Source organism: Rattus rattus, chromosome 12 (assembly GCF_011064425.1).
Source record: "Rattus rattus isolate New Zealand chromosome 12, Rrattus_CSIRO_v1, whole genome shotgun sequence".
Lineage (NCBI taxonomy): Eukaryota > Metazoa > Chordata > Mammalia > Rodentia > Muridae > Rattus > Rattus rattus.
In genome coordinates, this window is record NC_046165.1 from 59,624,400 (window position 1) to 59,648,693 (window position 24,294).

Consider the following 24,294-nt stretch of genomic DNA (forward strand, 5'->3'; position numbering starts at 1 on the left):
AAACTCCACGCCCCTTCTCAGAGAACCTGACCTGTGGAAGGTGCCCTAGGCAGATTATAGTACTCAGATACCAAGTCTCTGCATTTGCCAGTCAGTATGCTAATAACTTACTGAAGGGACCTGGAACTGGTGGCATTTCTACATGCCTAAGAGTGGCCTTGCACTTAAGGTCTTCGGTGGTCAGACATGCCTCCTCTCCTGCACCTCTGAGCCCACAGGGTCTCCAGTGGGAAACCTTCCCTGCCTGTCACTCACCAACACTTACAGGTTTGAGGCAGCTGCTCTTCCCTACAAAGCTGAGCAGCCGAAAACAAAGGCGCACCTACTCTTCATACCCACATCTTTACAGAAATAAGGAACAGATAAAGCCGCTGGCACACTTCTTGGTCAATAAGTATCTCCATGTTCAATATGTATATAAACTATACATAGTTTTAATCAATACATCTCAGCCATACATGTAGCCTGTTTTACTCGTTTTATACTACCCTAAATGGCCTGCAAACATATGCCAAACTTCCTAATTTGAAAATAATGAATTAAAGCCCAGAAAATTACTTCCTTGGCCTGGGCAGCAAAGCCTCAGTAGGGGTTTAAGCTCCACTCACATCTGTGACTCCCAACCTGTGCTGAGCAGGTGGTGAAGACAAGTAATGTGTGCCATGGCACTCAGGCATCCTGGGTCTAATAGCAGGCACAGTGGTGGAGAGGCATAGATGTGACAAGAGGAGGCAGAAAGGCATCCTGACAAGAAGTCAGAAAGGAGGTGGCAGACAGCGTTCTACGGCAGCAGCAGGAGAGACTCACTCTGTTCATGCTAGGAGAGCTGATACTCCTCCGGTTCAGCTTCCCTTTTCCTGTCAGCTGCTCCTTCACGGCCACTTCCTGGGAATTGGAAAACAGACCAAGGAGAAGAACATATGAGAGAGATGTCCCTGGGTTCGGTCCCCAGCTCCGAAAAAAAGAAAAAAAAAAGAAAAGAAAAGAGAGAGAGAGATGTACTCCAACACACAGTTCAAGGTTTTCCACATTCTTTAAATACCAGCCATGACTTGACCAAGCAAAATGACCCCACTGCAGGCAGTAGATTTTGTGAGAGTAAACCCTTCAGACCAGACTGCAGAAAGTCAAGTACAGAGGTCAGACGGAGCTCCACCATAGCACTGCTGACCATCGCTAACCTGACGCAGGCGATCTAGAGTCAGGAGGTTTTCCACAGCCAGCACACTCCTCAAGTACTTCTCAATATAGGCCTCAGAGTCAGCAGAAGCTGGGTTTTCCACGTTAGCAGCCATCCTTGCCAGTGCCTCTCGCTCCTCCACTCCCTGGGCATCCTGAAGAACAAAATAATGAACAGCTTAAAAAAAAAAAAAAAAAAAAACCTGAAAAAGAAAAGTGTCACACACAGGCACTGAACTGAAGGATGGATATTAAAATTACATTCAAGGGGCTGGAGAGGTGGCTCAGTGGTTAAGAGCACTGACTGCTCTTCCAGAGGTCCTGAGTTCAATTCCCAGCAACCACATGGTGGCTCACAACCATCTGTAATGAGATCCGATGCCCTCTTCTGGTGTGTCTGAAGACAGCTACAGTGTACTTATATATAATAAATGAATAAATCTTTAAAGAAAAAACTACATTGAAGATATCATTACAGATACGCCACATACACACACATGCTCACACATGTACATGCTCACACACATTGATACATACACACACATACACAGGACTCTGCATTGACAAAATTCAATGGAACCCCAAGTTCCATTTTAACATCAGCTTTTAGAACTCAAAATGCACTTTCCCCAGAAATCACAACCCATCATTAGATACCAGCTTAACCTGGAAGGCTGGTTAAACTGCAGCTTTCACAAACATTTCAAACACAGTTGTACCCACGTCACAAACATTCACGACTAATACCACCTGGAAAGGATTCTGTAGGTGATCTGGAAATCCACCTACAGAAACCATGGAATTACCACCACGACAACAGTTCTGCAAGAAAGTGCTACCCCTGGGACCAATGTGAGCTGGGTCACCTCACTAGACAAGAGTGGAGACCTAACATTCCCAATATCCAAGTGAGACGCTGATGCAGTGTGGAGAGGAGAGAGGAAGTAGGCAAGGCCCTAGCTGCTGTTAAGCAGCCTGACACTCAGATTGCTGAGCTCCTAACACTGCCTGAGTCCTCCCTGGGCAGCAGCAGTGGCCAAAGGCTCTGGAAAACAGAGGTGAATCCCCACCCTATTCTGACTGAGATGCCCATTCTCACAAAGAATGAAACAATGTTTGCTAACTCTGGAAGCCTAGCTAATTACCAACCATCCAGTCACACAAGGGTGCTTAGTCTTAAACTGATCCCCCTATATCCTTCCCTTTTGACTCTTAGAAAGAATCACATATGAAGAGTAATGTTTTCTAGTCCAAGGTCTCGTAATTAGTCACTGCTGCAAAGAGCTTCCTGGCTGACTGGCTGGCTGCTGGCTGCTGGGAATGCATGCAGGTCCCTGCACAGGCTGTACAAGGGCGTTATCACGGTTACACTCAGCCCTTGGCTTGGTGGGGTTGGGCAAGGAGCCTGTTGTTTCTGATAGGGTCTCACTACGTAACCCAGACTAGCCTCACACTCTGACCCTCCTACCTCAGTCTCCCAAGTTCTACAATTATAGACACATACTCACACCTGGCAACAGCCTAATTCTCAAATGGCGAAGAGGCTTCAATTCAAATGAAATACTTAATGTTTAATATGTAAGACCCAACTTTTAAAAACCCAGGAAAGAAGGAGTTACCATTGGATGCTTTTGGAGAAGAGTTTTGCAACATAATGTAATAGAGCAAGACAATGCAAAGATTCTTCCAGCTTGTATTCTTGCTGAGGTCATTTTAAGTTTAACTAGAATTGGACCTCCTTGATGCAGAATTTCATGGAAAATTACCTAATTCTATTCTAGTAACCCAAGGTCAGGATATCCTAGCTAACTTAGCTTACCCTGTTTGTGTAGAACCCTCTACAATTAACCGTCTAGCTTTTGTTAAACTGCTTGCTTCTGCAAAGTACCCCTGGAGCTTTAAATCGAGATGCCAACACTTGGGTTAAAAACCTTCTGAAGGGGTTGGGGATTTAGCTCAGTGGTAGAGCGCTTGCCTAGGAAGCATAAGGCCCTGGGTTTGGTCCCCAGCTCCAAAAAAAAAAAAAAAAAAAAAAAAAAAAAAAAACCTTCTGAACACTCAGGGTTGCACCTAGGTTCCTAAGTACCTGGATGTGGTCCTAGTTGGCTAGAATAAGAACTTTAAATCGGCTGTAAACTGTCAGAGTGGTCATCTCTGGTGGACTGCCCGGAACAGTACAAATCTAAAAGCAAAGCCTACGTGCCATCCATTGCTTGCTTCCTGTACAGACTGTTAAAACAGCTATTGCCTGGACAGTGGTGGAACATGCCTTTAATCCCAGTACTTAAGAGGCAGAGGCACATGAATCTCTATGAGTTCGAGGCCAGCCTGGTCTACAGAGTAAGTTCTAGCAGTTATTGTCCACCCACTATCCAAACACTCAGAAGAATGAATCCACAAATTCTATCGCCTGGAGGCAGTTCTGACAGCCTGTGGGGAGGCACCGAGTCTCTAGTCCCTGTGTCCCCTCTCCCCAAAAAACGTCATTGTCTGATTTAGAGTAAAGTATGCAGGTTCATTTGCTAGCAAGAGACAGAGACTGGACTTCAGTCTAGTTCCACATCAGACATAAATCTCTACACTGGACTGTTTTGGCCCTCTGTGACTAACACCATATTGCTACTGCCTGTTGTGTTTCAAAATAAGAAGCCATTAAATTGATTTTCAAAATGGAGTTCTTGGCTAGAAATATGGCTCTATGGATAGCAGCACCTGCAGCCCAAGCCTGGTACCTGACTTTGATCCCTGCCTGTACCAAGCTGGATGCAGAGACATACATCTGTGAGTCCCAGACTCATAAGGCTTACCCTGTTTGTGCAGACTCATAAGGAGCAGACACAGGAGAACCTGCTGGAGGCTCAATGGTCAGTGACAGACAAAAATTCTAGAAGGAGAGAAACAACTCCCCCAGAAAGCTGTGGACACTGTGTGGCATGCCATGGTACTTCTCACTCTCCTCACCTCTCTCATGGACCCTCTCCTATACATTTACTCAATAAATAAACAACTTTTTAAAACAAGAGAGTTCTTTGAACAAAATACTAAAATTTCAACTTTTAAAGCCACAAATATATTGTACTAAAAGTTTAGGGCAGAGAACTCATCCTCAGAGTTAGCCCTTTACGTGTTTATTTCCAGTTCACACTTCCTAGAATACTTTACCTCTGGAATATTGGAGACAATTTCAAAGGTCACTCCACAGCCAGGGATAGAGCTCCGATGAGTCATCTTTTTGAGGAGACTTTGAGCAAAGCCCTAGAGAAAAACAAAATATAGACCATTATTTCCAACCTTGCTATCTTTTTACTGTAGCAAAGAGCAGAAGTACTCAGAGCTAATACAAGAGCAGACTTCTGACACACGCGTGTGGGATCCCTAGCACCAGGCACAGCTCCTTCACCTAAGCACAGAACCAATGGACGGGTAGATACAATGCCTTGGCTCCTGCACCTGATGAGGGAGAAGTGAGACCTGGGATCTGCAAGCTGCTTCCAGGCATCTGAATAAACTCAGAAGACAGAAGAGACAACAAAATGACCTTCTGAGTATGACGGAAGCAAGGAGCGGGATGCTTACACTCTGCTCCTCCAGCACAACAGACGTCTGGTACCATGAATATTGACAAGTTCAGGCATTAAATTCTTGACCAAAGCAGGATCGTTATGAAGGATGATTTAAGAGTGCCTGGTCATTGTTTATGCTGACTGCGCTCTTTGCACAGTTAGGAATTGAACTGTTGAATTAATGCATAGATGACTCATTGGGAGAAGCTGTGAAGACTGAACATTCTGCAGAGGTTGAAGAGAGCAGTCATGGGGGTGGAATACAATTGAATAAAGATAAGGAGAGAGAATAGTGAACAGGCTTGAGGCAAAAGGTGAGGCAGAAGCATGCAAAAACCCAAAGAGGGGAAAATCAGCGCTTGCTAAAAACACGTAACTTTATAATCCTATCTAATAATGATTTATTTCCCATTTGGTGAGTGTTAACTAATTTTGAAGCGTCTCTCTGAACACGTGAGGACTACTACCTGACCCTCCCCCAATAAAAGCCGTCCACCTCCACCTCCACCTCCCAGACAGAGCCTCTCAGAATGTTAGGAGGTCATCGACTTCCTTCATCCCTTCAGGGCCTCAGTCCTGACTTGTAGCTTTCATACAGAGCAAGGCCACAGCTTCTCCTGGGTGGTAGAGGGCAGTGTTTACCATCTGCATGAATTAATGAAGCTGCCTGCCATGTGTTTGTTACTGTCCTGTATGAAGAAGCAATTTAAAGGAATGATGTATCCGAGACTGAGGGAAGTGACATGGCTTAAATACTTCCATCAAATCAGTCCAACTGGAAAGAAATGGAATAACATGTTTCTCCTACTCAAAAATGAAGAGAAATTGTTCCTTGACACTGTGCCCTCACTGTTGCCAATACTGCAGGTCAGGTGGCCAGGACAGCTGACTCAGACACGGAAACTCACTCTTCATGAAGCTCCCCCGAGCAGCAGGCCTCTCTCCATCCCTTCAGAGTGCCCAGAAGAGGGGCACAGGAGGAGGGAGTGGGAAACACACAATACTCTACAGCTAACTCCTGACCTCAATGTTATTGATGTTGGACCAGAGAGCTAAAAAGCTGTGATTTCAACAGCATTATGCCAGTCCTCAACTCAGAGACTGGTATCAGTGGGACATTTAAAACTAAAGATTAATTTTTAGGGATGGAGATTACATCTTGAAGTCTGTCAACCATGACTGTGTTCTTTCAAATGAGAAGATTTATTTCCATCTGTGTCTATGTGTTGGGAGGTAACGGAGTGAATGAGAACCCACCTTACAAATCCTCACACGTACAAATCCAATAACACAGTGTTTCAACTCTTACCTAGAGCATTTCTAGAAAAACTCCATGTGTCAGTCAGGGTTCCTCCCTCCCTCCCTCCCTCTTCAGTAGAGCACAGCCCTGCCTGCCCCACACTGTATAAAGTGCCAGCTCAAAGCTGCTCTCCTTTGCAAGGCTCTTCTTCCTCACAGCTCTGCTGGCAGGATGCTATCCCACCCAGCACACCACATGCTAGAAGGTGGCCCACTCGAGTACTCTGAAACACAAAGAGGCTTTGCCTCTTGAAAGACCCACACAGAGGAGGGCGGTATAGTGCACACCCTTAGTCCCAGCATTGGAGCAGAGGCAGGCAGGTCTCTGAGCTAAAGGCCAGCCTTGTCTACAGAGTGAGTTCCAGGACATGCAGAGCTGAGAGAGAGGGAGAGAGAGGGAGAGAGAGGGAGAAAGGGAGATAGGCAGAGAGGGAGAGGGAGGGAAAGAGATGGAGAGGGGGAGGGAGAGGGAGAAAGGGAGACAGGGAGAGAGAGGGAGAGAGAGGGAGAGAGAATATATCAAGGACAACAAAATAAAATGCAGATCTACTAAAACATAAAGACCTATTGCCTATTCAATGTTTTCTAACCAAAGTCAAACTGAGAGTCAAAGGGTTCTAAAAAGGACAGTGTTGTTAGTACTCCCAGGCTAACAACAGATCACACAACCGACCAGAGAACCTCCTCAAATTGATTCAGAAGAACCCCAAGGAGCAAAGCCACTGAACTTCCCCATAGCAGGGTGGCTCTGTGACTCCACCTCAGTCCTGTGACAACGCCATGTGTGTGTTTACAGACTGGCAGCATGGTAAAGGACAGTGACAGACCTTGGAAGGGAGGCTCAGAGTTCCACAGACCGTGTCTAGAAAGAACTTTCTAGTGTTAGTGGCACAGTCAGCCTCACCTGGCGCCCATGAACATGGACACAAATCCTCTTGCGTAGGACCAGTTGCATGTCTGCAGGGTGGCTGAGCTGGACTGTCACTCTCAGGATGAGGAACACTCGCTCGTCAGCAGGTGTGCCTTTACTGAGCTGAGGACAGTTGTGCACTGCAGAGTCCCAGGAGGCCTCTGCCTTCACCTGCAGAGAGGGTGAGACAGCACTTCACTTTCTCCTCCAAGGCCACACAGACTTTCTTGAGAAAGCCACGTAGCTTGGGTAAAGGTTCCCTTTCAAGAAATGCCCTGACATGTTGACAGGGTGTGGCTGCTATCAGATGGGATTTGAACTCAGGACCTCTGGAGGAGCAGTCAGTGCTCTTAACCACTGAGCCATCTCTCCAGCCCTGTGGCTGCTATCAGGTGAGAGTGCAAAGCACTTGGCACAGTGCCTGTGCTGGTACTTACTGCTTGTGTACTGGGATGCCCCCCCATATGTTCATATGTCTGGTACTTACTGCTTGTGTACTGGGATGCCCCCCACCATATGTTCATATGTCTGGTACTTACTGCTTGTGTACTGGGATGCCACCCCCAATATGTTCATATGTCTGGTACTTACTGCTTGTGTACTGGGATGCCCCCCCCATATGTTCATATGTCTGGTACTTACTGCTTGTGTACTGGGATGCCCCCCCATATGTTCATATGTTTGAATATTTGGTTCTTAGTCCTTTAGAAAGGATAAGGAGGTGTGGCCTTGTTAGACATGTGGCACTAGAGGTGGGCTCTGAGGTTTCAAACACGCCCAGTTTCTTCTCTATTAGTTCATCCTCTTTCCCTGTCTCCTTCGTCTCCCTCTCCCCATCCCATGGTGGACCAACCAGGATGTGAGATCTCAGCTACTGTTCCAGCCCCATGCCTGTCTGCCTACTGTCACACTCCCCACCATGATGATCATGGTCTGATCCTCTAAAACTATTACGCAAGCTCTCAATTAAATATTTTCTTTTGTAAGTTGCCTTGGGCATGTGTCTTTGCAGCAACAAAAACGGTTACTAAGACATTACTTACCTACTTGCTGTTAAGTTATTTGTTTTTAAAAAATGTTTAAATATTAAGAAAGCTTGAAAAACTTGAGTACTGTGGACTTTATGTACTATTCCTTGGTCACTCACGGAGACCATCTGTCTATTTTAGCCTGTGTCCTATCACTTCCAAGTAAACTGCAGGTAAGTGTCACATCCAGGAAATCGGCAGGATAGTAGCCATATTTGGTTTTCTCAGTTCAATTACAAACTGCAGTAGCTGTCATGGGCCCATAGTCTACTTTTACATAGACTGATCCCAAGCCTGTCTTGTCACATCTAACACAAACAGGTTCAGGACTAGGGAAGGGCACAGTGTGAACGAGTGGAACAGAGCTAATGCCCCACAGTAGATATCTCAGGTTGCCTCTGAGTTCTTCAGATACTATACTGCTAATGTCATGTGTCAAGCATATTCAAAATTAGGAAATAAAGCCCCAGGATTATGCTTCCTCACACAGATTCAACCATGAGATCATGAGTCTGCATCAATGCCTTCATTGATTCTTTTGCTTTTATAAAAAAGATTTATTTTATTTATATGAGTACACTGTCGCTGTCTTCAGACACACCAGAAGAGGGCATTGGATCCCATTACAGATGGTTATGAGCCACCATGTGGTTGCTGGGAATTGAACTCAGGACTTCTGGGAAGAGAAGTCAGTTCCATCTCTCCAGCCCCCCCTTTTTTACCCTGAGACAAGACTTCACTATGTAGCTCATGCTGGTTTGAATTCAGGATCCGCGTGCCTCAATCTCCCAAACACCAGCACTATAGATGTGTACCACTGGGTCTTTCTTTTTCTCCTCTTAAACAACTCTTAGGTCAGGCATGGTGCTCCATACCGTTAACCCTGGCACTTGGGCGGCAAAGGTAGTAGATCTCTGTGAGTCTGAGGCCAGTCTGCTCTGCCTAGCCAGTTCTAAGCCAGCCAGAGCTACAAAGTGAGGCCCTGTAATAACAAGTTCTTATGAAGGAACTGCAGAGCAAATACCAAAGTCAGTGTCCTTCCAGCCTGGAGCTCCATGTACTTCAGAGCAATCAACAGCCACCTCTCTTCCACTCAGGGTTGGGAACAGAGCACAGTCACAGAACACCAACATGGGTTCTCACCAAAGAAGGGGGAAGGTAGAGGGACTGGGTGTGAGGTCAAGCTTCCCTCTAAGTACTCAGAGTTTTCCCTTCTCTTGCTGACACCTAAGCTCCCGGCAGGGCAGGGCTAGGCTGAAGCTCCTCACCTGCTCTCCAGGGCTGCGCTGCCTTACCTCTCCATCATGATGCTTCACAATCTGCAACTCAAAGAACTCTTCTTCCTCTTCCCCAGTCAGGGTAGCATCCCATCCGGCCTCTGGGTCATCAAGGTTATCCTGAGAGCTGAAATCATCCGCTGAAAGCAGAGCTGTCACTTAACACCAGGCTGTTTTCAAGGACACCCCTCCTCCCGCCCCCGCTGGCAGAACCAACGCGCTTATTATTAAAATTCTTCTGCTTCAAACTTCACTTGCTTTCTGCCCCACAGTCTCGCATGACACTGATAATAACCATTAAATAGTTCACAGATCCAAAAGCCAGAAAGTGCTTCAAGAAATTACTCAAGCTGCTCCCCACGTGTCATATTTTACATGGAAGGCAAATGAAGCCAAGATACCTAGGAGGTTATACGAGGTCTGCTCATAAATGGTAATGATGGGATCCCAGCCCAATCTCCCCGCCCTTCAGTGCACTTAAGAAACAAGAAGAAGTGACAGCAATTCCTCGCAGTTAAGCCTAATCAGAGTGCAGGCTGGCTAATGGACCTGGCAACTGCACAGGGCCCTGTGGTCACTCGCCCGGGGCCTGGCTTCCCATCCGCCTAAGGCTTGTGTGTGCCTACAAAGCAAAGCAGGTTGGCTTGTGTAGACCACTCACGTGGAGTGCTGAACAATGTTCTGTCTCTTCAGATGTCCAGGCTAATGTGGTATATCTACACAATGGACTTTTATTCAGCCATAAAGAAGAATGACTTTTTGTCATTTCCAAGAAAATGAATGCCTCAAGAGATCATTGTGTTAAGTTAAACAAGGCAAACACAACAAGACATATATCTCTTCCCCATAACGGGTATAAAAGTAAAAGGGAAACCCCATGGGGGTGAGGGAATAGGAATTGTCTGATGGGAGGGAGGAAGAGGAAGAGAAGACGGTAGTGAGGGAGAAATACACAAATGCTACATTTTCTCTCCTTTGCAAATCTAGATCTGTCTATCCATCTGCCTACATGGCATGAATGCAGAATGACTTGGCTGAAGAAAGGGACCCAGGAAAAGTGTACAGTAGAGACAGGAAACTAAGGTGAAAGTGTGCACAGAGGGAAAGCGTAATGCATGTACATACGAAAATGTCTCAGTAAGAGCCAGGACTTCCTATGCTTACAGAAACATCTTAACTGAGGAGGAAAACAAATGCACAATAAGAAATCTTCCTGAACTTTTACGCTCCCCAGTCCCTTGAAGGCCTGCCTTTTAGCTGTCCAGGAAGCCCAGCACGAAAGCGGGCCAGAGAGACTCAGCCACCAAGGCTCAAGAGCACAAGGTAGACAGTGTCCTGTGACAGCTCTGGAACAATTCTCACCTCACAGGATGGACAGCTGGTGTGGGCCCCCCATGTCTCTCTCTAACCTGTGCACCTGTGTGCGCTCTGGGGCACCAAATGCTGGGCCCCTCAGGCATCCTAACACACTTCCAGTCAGTGAAAGGAACCGCTGAGGATGCCCAGGCAACATTCTCTATGTAGGGAAGTTTTTGTGTTAATGCACACTTCTGCAGGTGTTTCATGGAGCTTAACTGCTGACTTCTTATTTTTAGCTCCCTACCCTACCTCTGCATTTTCTATCTTCCCTCCTATAGGCAGACACTGGTGGAATGGGAGTGCAGGGGTTGGGGAAAACAATAGTTATATAAAAAGAAAAATCAGCAAGTAAGGTTAAGTTTATAGGAACTCACAAAAAAAGCTGAGAAAGTCATTAAATAATGCTAAGTTGTTGGTCCTTTCCAGATAGACGTTTTCTTTGGAGCAGTGAAGTCGAACATATATTCAGTGTGGAAAAATACCCTAAATTGGTAGGGAAATAAAGTACTCTCAGGGAAGCAGGGTTGCCACGTGGAGATATGAGCATCACAGCCATGGCTGCTGTGCTGGGCTCTAGCTCAGTGACAGCACACTTGACTAGCATGTGTGAGGCCCTAGGGACCTGAACAGAGATGAACAGAAGTGAGAGAAAGGTGGAGGCTGCACAGCACAGCAAGATCAATACTGAGACCGACAGTCCTCGTCCAGCATCTGCATTCCACACAGAGCACTGAGCCTAAGTGCAACCCGAAACGTGATTGGCCAGAAGCATAAAGCATCACCTGTCACTGCTTTCTCAAGGGAAGTGTCTGGAAGCTACCTCTAACTTACCATTTAAGTCAAGAAATACAACAGGAATGTGGGCCTCCATCCCAGGCACTGGGGTCCTAAAACATGAAGGACAGGTTATGTACGGTATTGAGACACAGGAGTCTCTCGGGATCACGTGTGCCCTCTGGGGACAATGGCTGGGCACTGATGTACCTCTAAGATGGTGTGATGAGGTTCGTGATTGGCTACAGGAACCCTCCAGCGCTGGGCCATGGGAGCTCACTCTTACAGACTCACTCCCCAGTTCGGCAGCAGCCTGTCTAACGCGTTTGTTCCTTCTCGCCAATGACATACTTAAGGGCTCCTACGCTTGACTTGCTTTCCTACCGTTAATTTCAGTCAAGTGTCAGAGGACATTTGCTGACAGCACAGTTTAAGCACCAAAACCAAAAACTGGTTGAGATGCAGTTTTCTAACTGCATAATGACCTAACTAACATTCTTTTAAGGGAACGAATGACCCAAGTAATTAACATATTAACTACTTTTTAATGCTAAGTGCAGCGGTACTAAATATTGATTTAAGTTCTCAGAAATCCTAATTACCTTGGCCAATAACAATATTATTTAATAAAACATTTTCAAGCCACAGTCATATTCAACTCATGAAAATAAAGTAACAGTCTTTCAGTATCTCTGTTCTTATCACGGGCATCCATTCACTAACTGCAGCATTTCAAAGTCCAAGTGGGAAGTGAGGGCCTGGTCATTCGTGGAGGGTTCAGGAGACATACTGTAGGACCTTACCATTCTGCCGGTGCCCCCGGAATGCCACTCCCAGCAGACGGCACCATCACCGCATTTCTTTCCTCTGTGAGTGTCAGCCGCATCTCCAAGAGCTGTGCCTCTCGGTCAGCATCATCCTCAGTTTTGTCTACAAGAGAAGAGTTGGGTTAGGTCTAGCAATCCTAATTGCTGCTCCCACATTTATAGATTTAGTGTATGGTGAGAAGGGGGAAGGAGTACTGAGTGAGTATATGTGCATGCAATAGAGGGTGGAAGGGAGAGAAGAGAGGAGGGAGGCAGGGAGGGAGAGACAGAGACTGTGAGTATGTATGCATGCAGGAGTCCCCAGAGCCAAAACATGAGTTACAAAATGTTGTGAGCCATCATGTGGGAGCTGAGACTGAACCCAAGTTTTCTGTTCTGCAAGAGCACTTGAGTATTCCTAACCATTTCTCCAGCCTGTTTCCGTACTGTCTTTGAGTAAACAAGCTCTCCCTAGGTCACTGGGAACTTGCAGAGGCTTCTTACAGTTCACAGACCTCTGGTGCAAGGCCTGATAGAATGGCTCAGCTTCTAAGCTCCCAGTACCTTCAACAAGAAACATTTACATCTTTCTCCCAGTTACTTTTTAATGTGTATAGACACTTTGCCTACATATATGCCTGTGCCCTGTCCCCAGAAGGAAGTGCAAGAAGACATCATTACAACCAAATAAGTAAGTGTTTTTCTAAAAGGCTATGCCCCAAGCCAAGAGCAGACATCGATTCAAACCACCATATTCACTGGATCCTCAGCTGGTTACACTGACACTCGGCTGCACTGCTATGGGGAGGGAAATGACCAACTTTTCTTCCTACCATGTTTACTGACAAGCTTCTGCAGTTGTTGATCCAAGTATTCTTGACGTTTGGTTAATGCATTGAGCCATTTTCTACGAAGCCGCTCTAAATCCCTATCCTGGAAGAAAACAGAGGAAGTCACACTCAATGCAATATCCAGGCAACAAACTTGAACTAGATGCTCCCCAAATTAACCGTACTCTCCTAACTCTAAGACATAAGCAGTATGCAAGACATAAGCAGCCTTTTTTCTCTTTTCATTTTTAAGACAATGTCTCATAAAACCCAGACTGGCCTGGAATTCATACACTATATAGCTAAAGATGACCTTCAACGTCACGAGTCTCTACTTCCACCTAAGAGTGCTGGGATGATCACAGGCTTGTCACCATGCCCTGCATAATAGGGACATGAAAACTGAATGCAAGGCAAGCAGTCTACCACCTGAGATCCGGGCCACCCAGCATGAAGCGCCAACAAGTGACTCTACCTATTATACAGATCACAACTCCCAGAACATGATTTAGACGCTTAAGAATTGGTTCTCTTTGTACTTGCTTAACTCCACCATGAGAAACAACATCTTCTATGAGGTTGCCTGGCCAGACAAGACTCACAAACTGTACTTGACAACCTTTAAATGTCTACTCCGCAGAACTACCAGGAAGAATCCTTCAAGTGTCTAGCCACCTCCAACTGCTTGCTTCAACTCCTTGAGCATATTTGGGAGGTAGCAGTGGGTGAGACCATAGGGGTTGCTAATGACAGACTGAACCCCACAAGTCAACACCTGCCAGCAAGTCAGCCTGACCTCATTTCCTTTAGTAACAAGGTTAGGGGCGGGAGGTTCAGAGGAATGCTGCAGATGTCAAGTGTCTGGATTTCAACAGGGCACTTAACCAAATAGCCTATGACATTCCTGTGGACAAGACGGAGAAGCATGCTGTGCATCTACTCTAAGTGCCATCACAGAGGGCTCAAATACCATATCCAGAAAGCAACAATGAACAGGATAATGTCTGTTTAAAAGAAAACTCCATTCTCTGAGTTCAACCCAGCTGATATGGTAAGGGTTTTTTTAATCAGTGACTTAGAGGAAGGCAGACATTTCTATCAAATTAGGGTGATGCAAAGCCAGGAGAGTGACTACAGCAGATGACATAATCAGGCTCCAAAGAGCCCAGGCAGCCTTAAATGATGGCAAACAAGATGCAACTTCACAGACATAAACTAAATTTGGCACGTTAGGGAAAGAAACCACAGGGGAAACAAAACCTCCAAAACTAATGGACAACTCAAGGGAGGGGACGTTTAGGGTGACCTGGTCTCTCACACATGAAAGACACAGATAGGTATTGGGGTGTGTGTGTGTGTGTGTGTGTGTGTGTGTGTGTGTGTGTGTGTGTATACCCCCATGGGTGACTCAGCTCAAGGGGAGCACAGGCAAGGCAACTGGGAGGTGGCAGTGTAAATAGCCCAATGCAGTGTCCCTGATTAGGAAAGGCCTTTAGTCACAGGGCGTCCTACTCCTAGCCCATGCACCCCCACAATACACAGCACTCCATACTTTGTTTGACTTTTGGGAAAAGCAGAATTGTTTAATTATCAAGTAGCAGTGCAGAAAGATCCTGGCCTGTGTAATTAAGTACTTGAATCAAGCTGATTTGATGAGGCCAACAGGTGCTCAATTACCTGGTAGCTGTCCATGTCCTCCTCTTCCTCCTAAAAGAAAACAGCATATTATGTAGGACCAAAACAATTATTTACCCACAAATCAGGCCTCTGTCCACAACCACAGCCTTCTCCCACAGTTCCTGTCTTCCTGTCTAACTGATTCATCACACCTCGGCCTCCCACCCAGCCTCATCTGCCCTCAGGAAGCAGGTAAGACTAGGAGCTTCGAGGGGAAAGTGAAGAGCCTCCCCTGACCTTTTCAGAGCCCATACAATGCCCTCCCTGCTGGGCTTACCACCCCCTACTCCCGGGGAAATCAAACACCCGCTGGCAAAGAGTCTTTACCAGCCAGTGGGGGGTTCTTTAGAGGGGTAGGCCATGGGGGGGGGGGAGGTGAGTTAATCACCGCTAGTCTTGGTGGTTTGCTAGGCTGAGAGGTTTTAACTCTCAGTTCACCACAAACCAGGACAACACGCAGTGACATAGTAACAAGGGGCTCTTGTCAAGACAGTGCACTGAAGGAGACACCAATGGTGGGGAAGGGGCAGCAATGTCTCAAAAGATTCTGCTCTGCTGTTGCCTTTCAAAGAGCCCAGCAGGCCCAGAAACTTACATGGATGCTCTCGTGCGTCTTGGGGGACCTGAGCGGTCTAACTTTCACACAGCCAATGCCGACCGACAATACGCACTCTTCCATCAGTGGCAGAGTCCCTGACTCCTGCACTGACTTCACTTCAACTTGAACTCGCCGAGACTGCCCCTGCAACACACACACACACACACACACACACACATCATCTTCCTGAGTTTCAAAACTCTGGTTTAGAGAGACCCCTACAGGCTGATACAGAGAAATGCAATCGGCTTTAGAGAGATTCATCTATTTCATAACTGTTAAATACTAAAGCATAAATTCTAACCTAGTCAGGAAAATGTATTTTTCTTCAGATAAAAACAAAATGAGCATTTTTATAATTCCTAAATAATAAGAAACTAAAATAAAATGTGTTTCAATGAATGATGGGGCTTGCTATGTAGCAACACAGTTGATACAGCACTCACAACCCACATGGCCTATTTCTGAATTTAAGGCAATCCTCCTAGCTCAGCCTGCCAAATGCTGGCATTTGACAGAACCCCCAGGTAAATGAAAACTTATAAGCAAAGGAAATGCAAACAGTGTCTAATAAAAAATGTTCAACTGAGCCAGGTATAGTGGTTCACATTGTAACTTTAGCACTCCAGAGATGGGCAGGGAGATTTCTATGTTCCAGGCTATCCAGGGCTGCATAGAGTTCTAGGCTATCCTGGGGCTACCTTAGAAGACCTAGACTGAAAAAAGGCCAACTTCCTGACAAGGTAACTATGAGAGCTTTCATTTCAACCTGCTAAGCTAGAAATTACTTCCAATAGAGATCAAAGTTTGAGACAGATAGTATCAATCCTGTGGGACAGGAATTTAAACTGGTCAAGCGGTTCTAGGGCTAGGTAACTTCAAACTGTAAGCAACCTTTGCCCCAGCAATTCAACAGTCAAGTGCACGGATAAGTGATCTGTAGTGCTGTGAAGAACAATGCAGTAGACGTATATCGAATGCAGAATGCTGACAACTGCTGCAAGTGTGACAGCCTGGTCCATCTCTAAGAGACGGTGCAGAAAGACACTTGCAGCCTACATTGAAGCACAGGGTACCAAAGTCGGCATTCAGTCTTGTTTTAAAAATAAGAACTGCCAGGCAGTGGTGATGCACACCTTAATCCCAGCACTTGGGAGGCAGAGGCAGGCAAATCTCCATGCATTCTAGGCCAGGCTGGTCTACAGAGCAAGTCCAGTTCAGCCAGGGATATGCAGAGAAACCCTGTCCAGAAACACCAAATAAATAAAAATTGACCTGCATACACATATGTACACACATGCCTAAACACACACATGACACATACTTAAATCAATTAATTGCTATAAAAAAAAGCAGAGTCTAAAAAAAAAGTTAGTGACAACTTGGAATCATTGCCCTTTTCCCAGAATTAAAGAAATTAAGGTGCAAAGAATGTGATCAGGACTGACCCTGCGTGGGTGTCCAGAACAAGCCCTGTGGCTGTGCACACCGAGGCAGAGCTCCCAGTATCCCCAAGTCATCACACATGGTAGGAACAGAGAAGAGCATCTAAGCAACAGAACCTAAACATCCACTTTCAAGTCAACTGCTTTACCTCTCATCCAGAATATCAGCTACCAAGAGTTCTGCACAGCCAGGAACATCTACTCAGGCTATCACTGGCCCTACTAACAGTCACTGATTGGAACATTTCCAAGGAGTATGCATTCCATCCAATATTTTAAGGGAAAAGTCACTCAGCAAACTTTTTTATTTCATTGTTATTATTATTACTCTTTTTTTTTTGGTTTATTATGTGTGCATATGGAGATGCACATGCCACAGTTCACACTGCAGGTCAGATGACAACTTTCCAGTCACTTTTTCCCTTCCATCTTCACTAGGGTCCCAGAGACTGAACTTGGGTCTTTGGGCTTATGTGGCAAGCACCTTTACCCACTTTAGTAAGTCAGAGACCACTTCATCATTTCAAGTAGCTGCCTTCTGCCTCTTTTCCTATCCTGAATGTTTGAAATGGGTCATAACATGGAAGACAGTCAGAGAAAGGCTTACTGTCTCAGAGAACACTTTGGAACATTCCCTCAGCCACTACTCGGAATCCATCCAGCTGTTGTGGTTGTCCATCTGCTCCTGCAGCATCTCACCATGGCTACAAATGATCCCTTACCCTGCCACTGGCCCATGCAAGAACAGTGTGGCCCAATTTTAAACATCAAATTCAGGTGAGCTCAACAAGCTGCCCAAGACTCTGTGACAGCCTCTACCCGCCTCTCCTACGAGGGCCTTTGATCAAGCAGAGTCCCACCTCAAGTCCTTACCCTGTCACCTAACAGGGGAGCCCTTTACCAAGCTAGAGTGTCTTAGCACTGAGGAGAGGATGCCCATCCTTCACTGAAGTCTTTCTGACAAACTAGGGGCATCTGTAGGTACTCCCAGTCAGAGGTCTGAGGTATAACTGACACTGACATCCAGTTGACTGTAAGCTACAGAAACGACACCTAGCCTGGCTTCCTAAGATGACTTCCTAAGCCAGTCCCCCGTACCCCCCCCCAAAAAAAGCCTAGGAAAATCTTCACCCTCTGGAATTCAGCTGGGTCTCCCTACATAATACTGTGGCTGAAAATCCTCTTCTTTTGCTCTAAGTCTCTTACCTGTGCATGAATGCATCCGAGAAACTCATTTGCTTCTACCTTCTACATTAATCTGAAATTTAAATATTTCGAACACTCTTTCCTTCAACCTTTTCTCATGTTTTTCTTTGAATGCTTTAAACATTCATTTCTATAGCAATTCTAATAATATAGGTTTTAAAGATTTGTTATTTTTGTTTATGTGTATGTGTGTGCCTTTGTGAATGTCATGACGTAGGGCCCACAGATGGCCTAGGAATGGAATTACAGGTGATTGTGAGCCATGTGACCTGGGCGCTGGGAACCAAACTTGAGAGCTGGCAGAGAAGAAAATATTCTTAATCACTGAGCCATCTCTCCAGCCTCCTAGTATGAAAATTAAAGTATGAAAATTCTAGAGAACAGCCTACTAGATTTGTGAAATGAGGCCTAGTGTTGTAAAAAGGGGTAATTCCAATTATTTGTACCAATTATACTGAGATTTTCCACTATCTGTGATGCGTGACATGAGAGCCGACGAGAGGGCGCAGGGGAGAAGGGAGGACCAGCAGGAGGAGGAAATGTGGGCATACACGGAAACCTTCAATGAAGACTGCTACCAAGAAACTAATATGAACACTGTTGCTAAGAGACAGATTATGTACGGGAGACCCACCCTGTCACTGTTGGTCAGAAGCACAGACTGACAGACAGCCATTCATCTGGGTGATCGAGGAGAACTCCATAGTCTGTGCTGCATGGACTCGGCCACACACACTTAACAGCTGCCATGTGTCAAGCGACACTCTCTTAATTCTCACCCAAACCCACAACACTGGTCCCCTCTGCTGACAGAGCTCACAAGTGCACTGCTAGGACCCTGCAGGGCCAGCAGGGAGCCGGCAGTCAGCCCCTGCGGTCAGCCCTCTCTGCCACTTTGAACTGCTTTCCTCATGCTCATGAGCACAAGCAGCTGACTGGTACGTCTGCCTTACGTCCCACTCCTCAGTTCTAAGTTTTCCTTGAACATTTCTCATTTTCAACTCAACAAGAAGGCTCAGCCAGTAAAGGTGCTTGCTTCAAAAGCCTGAGGACCTGAGTTCAATTCTCAAGGCCCAAACATCAGAGGAGAACCCACTTTTCCAAATTGTCCTCTGACCTGCACTGTGTCCTACATACAAACTCACACATGTACAGACACATACATACAAAATAATAAAATATTTTCAAAAAGTTTATTTTAACCCTTTTAGAAACTACTTTTAAAACACCACTAAGTAATATGACTTTAGACAATAAAAGAAACAATTTTTATATAAGAAATGGGATTGAAAATGAAAATTAAAACCTAGAAAGGGGCCAGGGAGACAGCTAAGTAAAGAGCCTTGCTGCCATCACCTGACACCCTGATTTCAAACCCCAAGACTATATGTAGAAGGAAAAGAGAAAACCAAGTTTCACAAGCTGACCTCTGACTCGTACATGCGCACAGTGGCATACACCTATCCACAAACATACACAATAGATAAAAAATGTCAATACATGTAACTACTCCAAAGAAATGGGCTTGACCATTTTATATTTCATCATCATTATTATCAAACGTTCTGAATCCAGTATAAGTCATCCAGTGTCGAGGAGTTTACTATGGCGGCAGTGTTGGTACCTGTCGGAGCTGGAAGATCCCCCCTGTTGGGACATCTTTTGCAGCAATTACTTCCACAGGGCAGTATTCGCCATTCTCATTCTGTTCCAAGATCTGAACCCAGAATTCCAACTTTCTGGTGACTTCACTCCACCTAGGGAATATATGCAGGTCTTAAGAAATTACACTTCTTTTTTAGGCAGGGTTTCATGTATACCAGGTTGTGCTCACACTCAATATACAGTCAAAGGTACCCTTTAACTTTCAATATTCCTGCCTCCTTCTTCGGAGATTCCAAGTGTATGCCAGCATAGTTTATGCAGTACTGTGAACCGAGCCCAGGCTTCATGCATGCTGGGTCAGCATCCTGCAGATTGAGTTACCTCCTCAGCCCCCAAACCATGCCTCTCTACTTCAATACAGACAGCATGGGACCTTCCATTCTTAACACGGAGAATGACCGTAAACAAAGAAGCCCAGTGAAATGATCATTAGATCAGAAAGAAATGTACAGAACATAATGGCGAATAACGTGAATAACCAAAAGTCAAACAGCGTCAATCTAGGATGGCTCTGTTTTCCCATTGTTTCAAGTTTTGAGGACTGAATTCAGGTGACCTCCATGTGCTAAGCAAATGCTCTACCACTGAGCTACACCTCACCTGTACTTTTATTTTGTTTAGACAAATTACATATGGGTTAGAACAATGGCTCAGAGTTCAAACTCACATAAATCTTCATGCACATGCACACACACAGATACACACAGAACTAGAGAACTCATGGGGAGGTATAATGACAAATGCACTTGAAAATAGTTATCCAATGATTGAAATATTCTAGTCGGTACTCAGAAGCCAAACAGGATGATATAGGAAGGTGTCATCCATGACTTGACAAGGATGTGCTCTTGGGTCAATTCATAAGAAAATTAAGAAAAGAAATCTCACCTTCTAATTTAGGATTTGCTAAAAGAGAAAATTTGGTTCTTGTCTATAATTAGATGGCAGCAAAAACATCCCTGCTTTTGAGTCATTCCTTTTGAACTCACTTATGCTACCTTCTCCCAACACTGGTGGCACTCAAAACTGGAAAGGGCTAGGGATGCAAAACTGCAGCATTTGCCTAGCCTTCAAGAGGCCCTGGGTTCAAACATCAGCAGCACAAAATCAAACGAGCAACCAGCAACAAACACCTGTGAGCCAGAGGCAGTGTCAACGTGAATGCTACCGAAGAGCGCTGTCTGTCTCTCCATGGCTGCTAATCAGACAAAACTCACTGTGGTAAATGACCTTTCTCCTGAACTTCATTTTACTGTTGCTTCTTAAACGCCCACATGTGTTTTTCCACTGTTCAGTAAAGTTCAGTGCTCTGAGGAAATTTTACTGGTAGACTACAGCCCTAGAGTGGTGATGCTTGGGAAAAGGTGACCATTAATTCATATAATAATGATCATGATTCAATAACGAACGTGCTTACTGCACGGGGGCCCACTAGAGTCTAGAGCACACATAACTGCTGGATGGATCAATGCCTGCCTACAATTATGGCTCTAAGCATGCAGACACAGGATCCCACCAGACTAAACCTACTAAGTAAGCTCTGAATTTGAATGAGGGGCCTTGTGCCTCAATGTGAAGGTGAAGAATAATTGAGGAAAACATTCCATGTCCATTTTGACTCCCACAGGCACCAGTACATACCCACACCCCCACTCAAATATGTATGCACACATGTACATATCACAAATACACAAGGGAAAGGAAAGCAAAATAATTTAAAAATAAATGAGAGTCATCTCCAGCAGTATTTTTAAAGCTAGAAATGGGAATCCAGTGGATTATCAAAAATTCACCTGTCGGGGCTGGTGAAATGGCTCAGTGGTTAAGAGCACTGGCTGCTCTTCCAGAGGTCCTGAGTTCAATTCCCAGCAACCCCATGGTGGCTCAAGACCATCTGTAAAGGGATCTGATGCCCTCTTCTGGCATGCAGGTATTCATGCAGACAAAGCATTGATACATTAATAATTAATTAATGACTTAGTTAATTAATTTAAAAAAATTCACCTGTCCCGAAGACTCCTTGTTTTTGCTTGGATGATTCCCAAATCCCACAGGGCTGGGTTTTTCCGGGGATCATTCATTTTATGTCCATACACTTCAATGGCCAGGGCCCCTTCTGAGAGATATTCAATAAAGTCTTCTGTGATGTTAACACTGAACTCCTGAAACACAACAGCTCATTACAGAGCAGCAAGTGCTTGCTTGATCTTTCGAGCACTTAAACTAGGTGTTACCTCCTTAATGATAGATACCAGGAATGAAGCACAGAAACAGTGGCATGGTTTCCTCATAGGACAAAGGATCATTAAACAGCAGTGCACACACAGACTATCACTCTGGCTTTCATATACTGTATGGCTTTGAAAGGGACAGGAGGGATGGCTCCAAGCTTAAGGCCGAGCACTGCTCTTCCAGAGAACCTACATGTGGTGACTCATAACCATCTATCTGACTCCAGATCTAGGAGATTGATGCCACTTGTCTCTGTGGGCACCTGCACTCATGTGGACAGCATACCCATAAAGAAACACATGATTCAAAAAAAAATCAACCTTTTAAAATAAAAACATACACAAACATAGCATTGACTTTGAACTTTAAAGGTTCTCACTTTGAAAGAACAGTCTATAAAAATAGGAAATTATTTTGTTTTCTTAGCAATGTTTTGGGAGCCTGTTTTCATTTGTGAGTCAAAAACAGCAAAAGTCAGTCCAAGTCCTGACAGTAACAGCCAAAGGCACAGTGATAATCACTACTTTTATTCAGCCCACAAAAACATCATCATTAATAACAATAGGTCAGGTCCAGCTGACAGAATAACCAATCAACGTGGCAGAACATGGGGTGCCCAGCAGGGTGGTCTCTGGTCTTGTTACTACCTTCGTTTTCACTAGAACATTAGTTTCTTAACCTTTTTATGAAACAAACTCCCTCTGGAGAAGAGTGCTCATTCATATATACAGCTACACAGCCTTGCCTTTCTCTGGACAGAAGTTCACTCTTGATTGTGGACACACTAAATAAACTAACACTTGGTCTAAGACTTGAGAACACCCCAATATGAATACTGGCACAATCATCCAAGATTCAGTACTCCCTCTTTAGCTGTGTTTACAAGAACAACTTAAACACCAAGGCAGACTGAAAAGAACTCACGCTGCAATGATCGAACACAACCATACACTGTGGCTCCTTGCTGGTGGGAGATGAAGAGGTGTCCACTTCGGGAGCAACGGTCACTGGCTCCTGCTGATCCCAGAAGTCATATTTGCAGAAGACAAAGTGGCACAGATGCTGAGGCAACCCTGTGGCCTGGAGTATTTTAACCTGAAAGCAAAGAAGGCTCCACATGAGGCTCGACCAACACGCTCCAAGGAGCACTTAATTCAGGTCCTGCCCTAACTCTGTCACAACCACTCACCTATGTGAGGCACATCTCATTCAGTGTGGGCTCAGGACTAGGACAGAAGCCTGACACAGGGTGACAGCAATCAGATACCAGGGTGGATTCTGGGCAGCACTTAGAAGCTGACAAGAGCATTAGAACCCTAGTTTGTCAGAATGTAGGATATACCATCACCACTACTGCAGAAGAAGTTTCTGGAAATCAGTATCACCCCACATTTCATAAGGAAAGCACAAAGCCATTCAGCACAATGAGCAAAGCACAAAACCATGTCTGAGTAAATAAGCAGCAAACCTTCAAGAGAGGACAGGCACTTCCTCTATCATAAGGTAAGGACAGGAGGCGCTCAGTTCTGAAACAGAAACGCTGTGTGCTACGACCGTATCACTTTGTTTTTACTTAACTCCTACTGGGAATGTCACTGAGCATGTGGAGGGGAGAAGAGAGGAAGTGAAGACCACAGAGTTTCTGTTTTTTACACTGACATTTACCCTGATAACCTCTCCCTGGAGAATGCCAGCAAACATTCAAAGAAAGCTCTGGATGAGAGGACCCTAGAGTCTCTAATTACAAAGTATGGCTGCAAGCACATGCCCAGTAGGACCAACACCCCAGAAAAAATGCCTACATTGGAGCCCTTTTTATAAAAGATTTTTTTATTATTTTAACTATATGGATGTGTGTACTGTGTATGTGTGTATGCATGTGAGTCTAGGTTCTTGTGAAGTCCAAAAGAAGGTATTTGATCCCCTGGTGGAGTAACAGGAAGTCATGAGCTGCCTGACATGGGCTCTAGGAACTGACCTCCAGTCCTTTAAAGAACAGCAAGTACTCTTAACCACTCTTAGCCATCTCTCCAGCCACACTTACAGACTTGTACACACACACACACAGACACCCCTTGTGTGTATAAGTGAATGTGATGTGTGGGCAGGTGCCTTCAGAAGAGGGCATAGAACCCCTTGGAGCTGGAGTTACACACAGTTGTGAGCCGGTATAAGTAGCTGGTGGAACCAAGGTCCTCTGGAAGAGCAGCAAATGCTCTTAATCACTGAGCCATGCCTCCAGCTGCCCATACCAAACATTCTTCATACTTTTGGCAGCAGCATCTAGATTTCAATTTGGAATTTCTGTGGTAGCTTGTGATGGTGGTAAAACCACAGAGTTAGGACTGACGGCTGGGCCAGGTGCTGCTGAGCAGATCTAACACTCGTGCTGAATTGTGATGGAATTCCATCTGAAAGCAGTTAGCTCCTACAGAAATGAACCTCA

General features: G+C 45.2%; 1 protein-coding gene across 1 annotated transcript in view; it reads right to left on the reverse strand.

Annotated features, from left to right (window-relative positions):
- Kif13b (kinesin family member 13B) overlaps positions 1–24,294 on the reverse strand; it is a 153,007-nt gene that overhangs the window by 26,703 nt on the left and 102,010 nt on the right. Inside the window, exons 22-34 of the mRNA XM_032918154.1 lie at positions 22,773–22,943; positions 21,621–21,778; positions 19,576–19,708; positions 15,298–15,444; positions 14,703–14,732; positions 13,029–13,128; positions 12,193–12,319; positions 11,447–11,502; positions 9,275–9,396; positions 6,946–7,122; positions 4,342–4,434; positions 1,182–1,334; positions 808–885 (exon numbers count right to left, since the gene is read on the reverse strand). Of these exons, the coding sequence (XP_032774045.1) occupies positions 808–885; positions 1,182–1,334; positions 4,342–4,434; positions 6,946–7,122; positions 9,275–9,396; positions 11,447–11,502; positions 12,193–12,319; positions 13,029–13,128; positions 14,703–14,732; positions 15,298–15,444; positions 19,576–19,708; positions 21,621–21,778; positions 22,773–22,943 (1,545 nt within the window). The remainder of the gene's footprint in view (positions 1–807; positions 886–1,181; positions 1,335–4,341; positions 4,435–6,945; positions 7,123–9,274; positions 9,397–11,446; positions 11,503–12,192; positions 12,320–13,028; positions 13,129–14,702; positions 14,733–15,297; positions 15,445–19,575; positions 19,709–21,620; positions 21,779–22,772; positions 22,944–24,294) is intronic.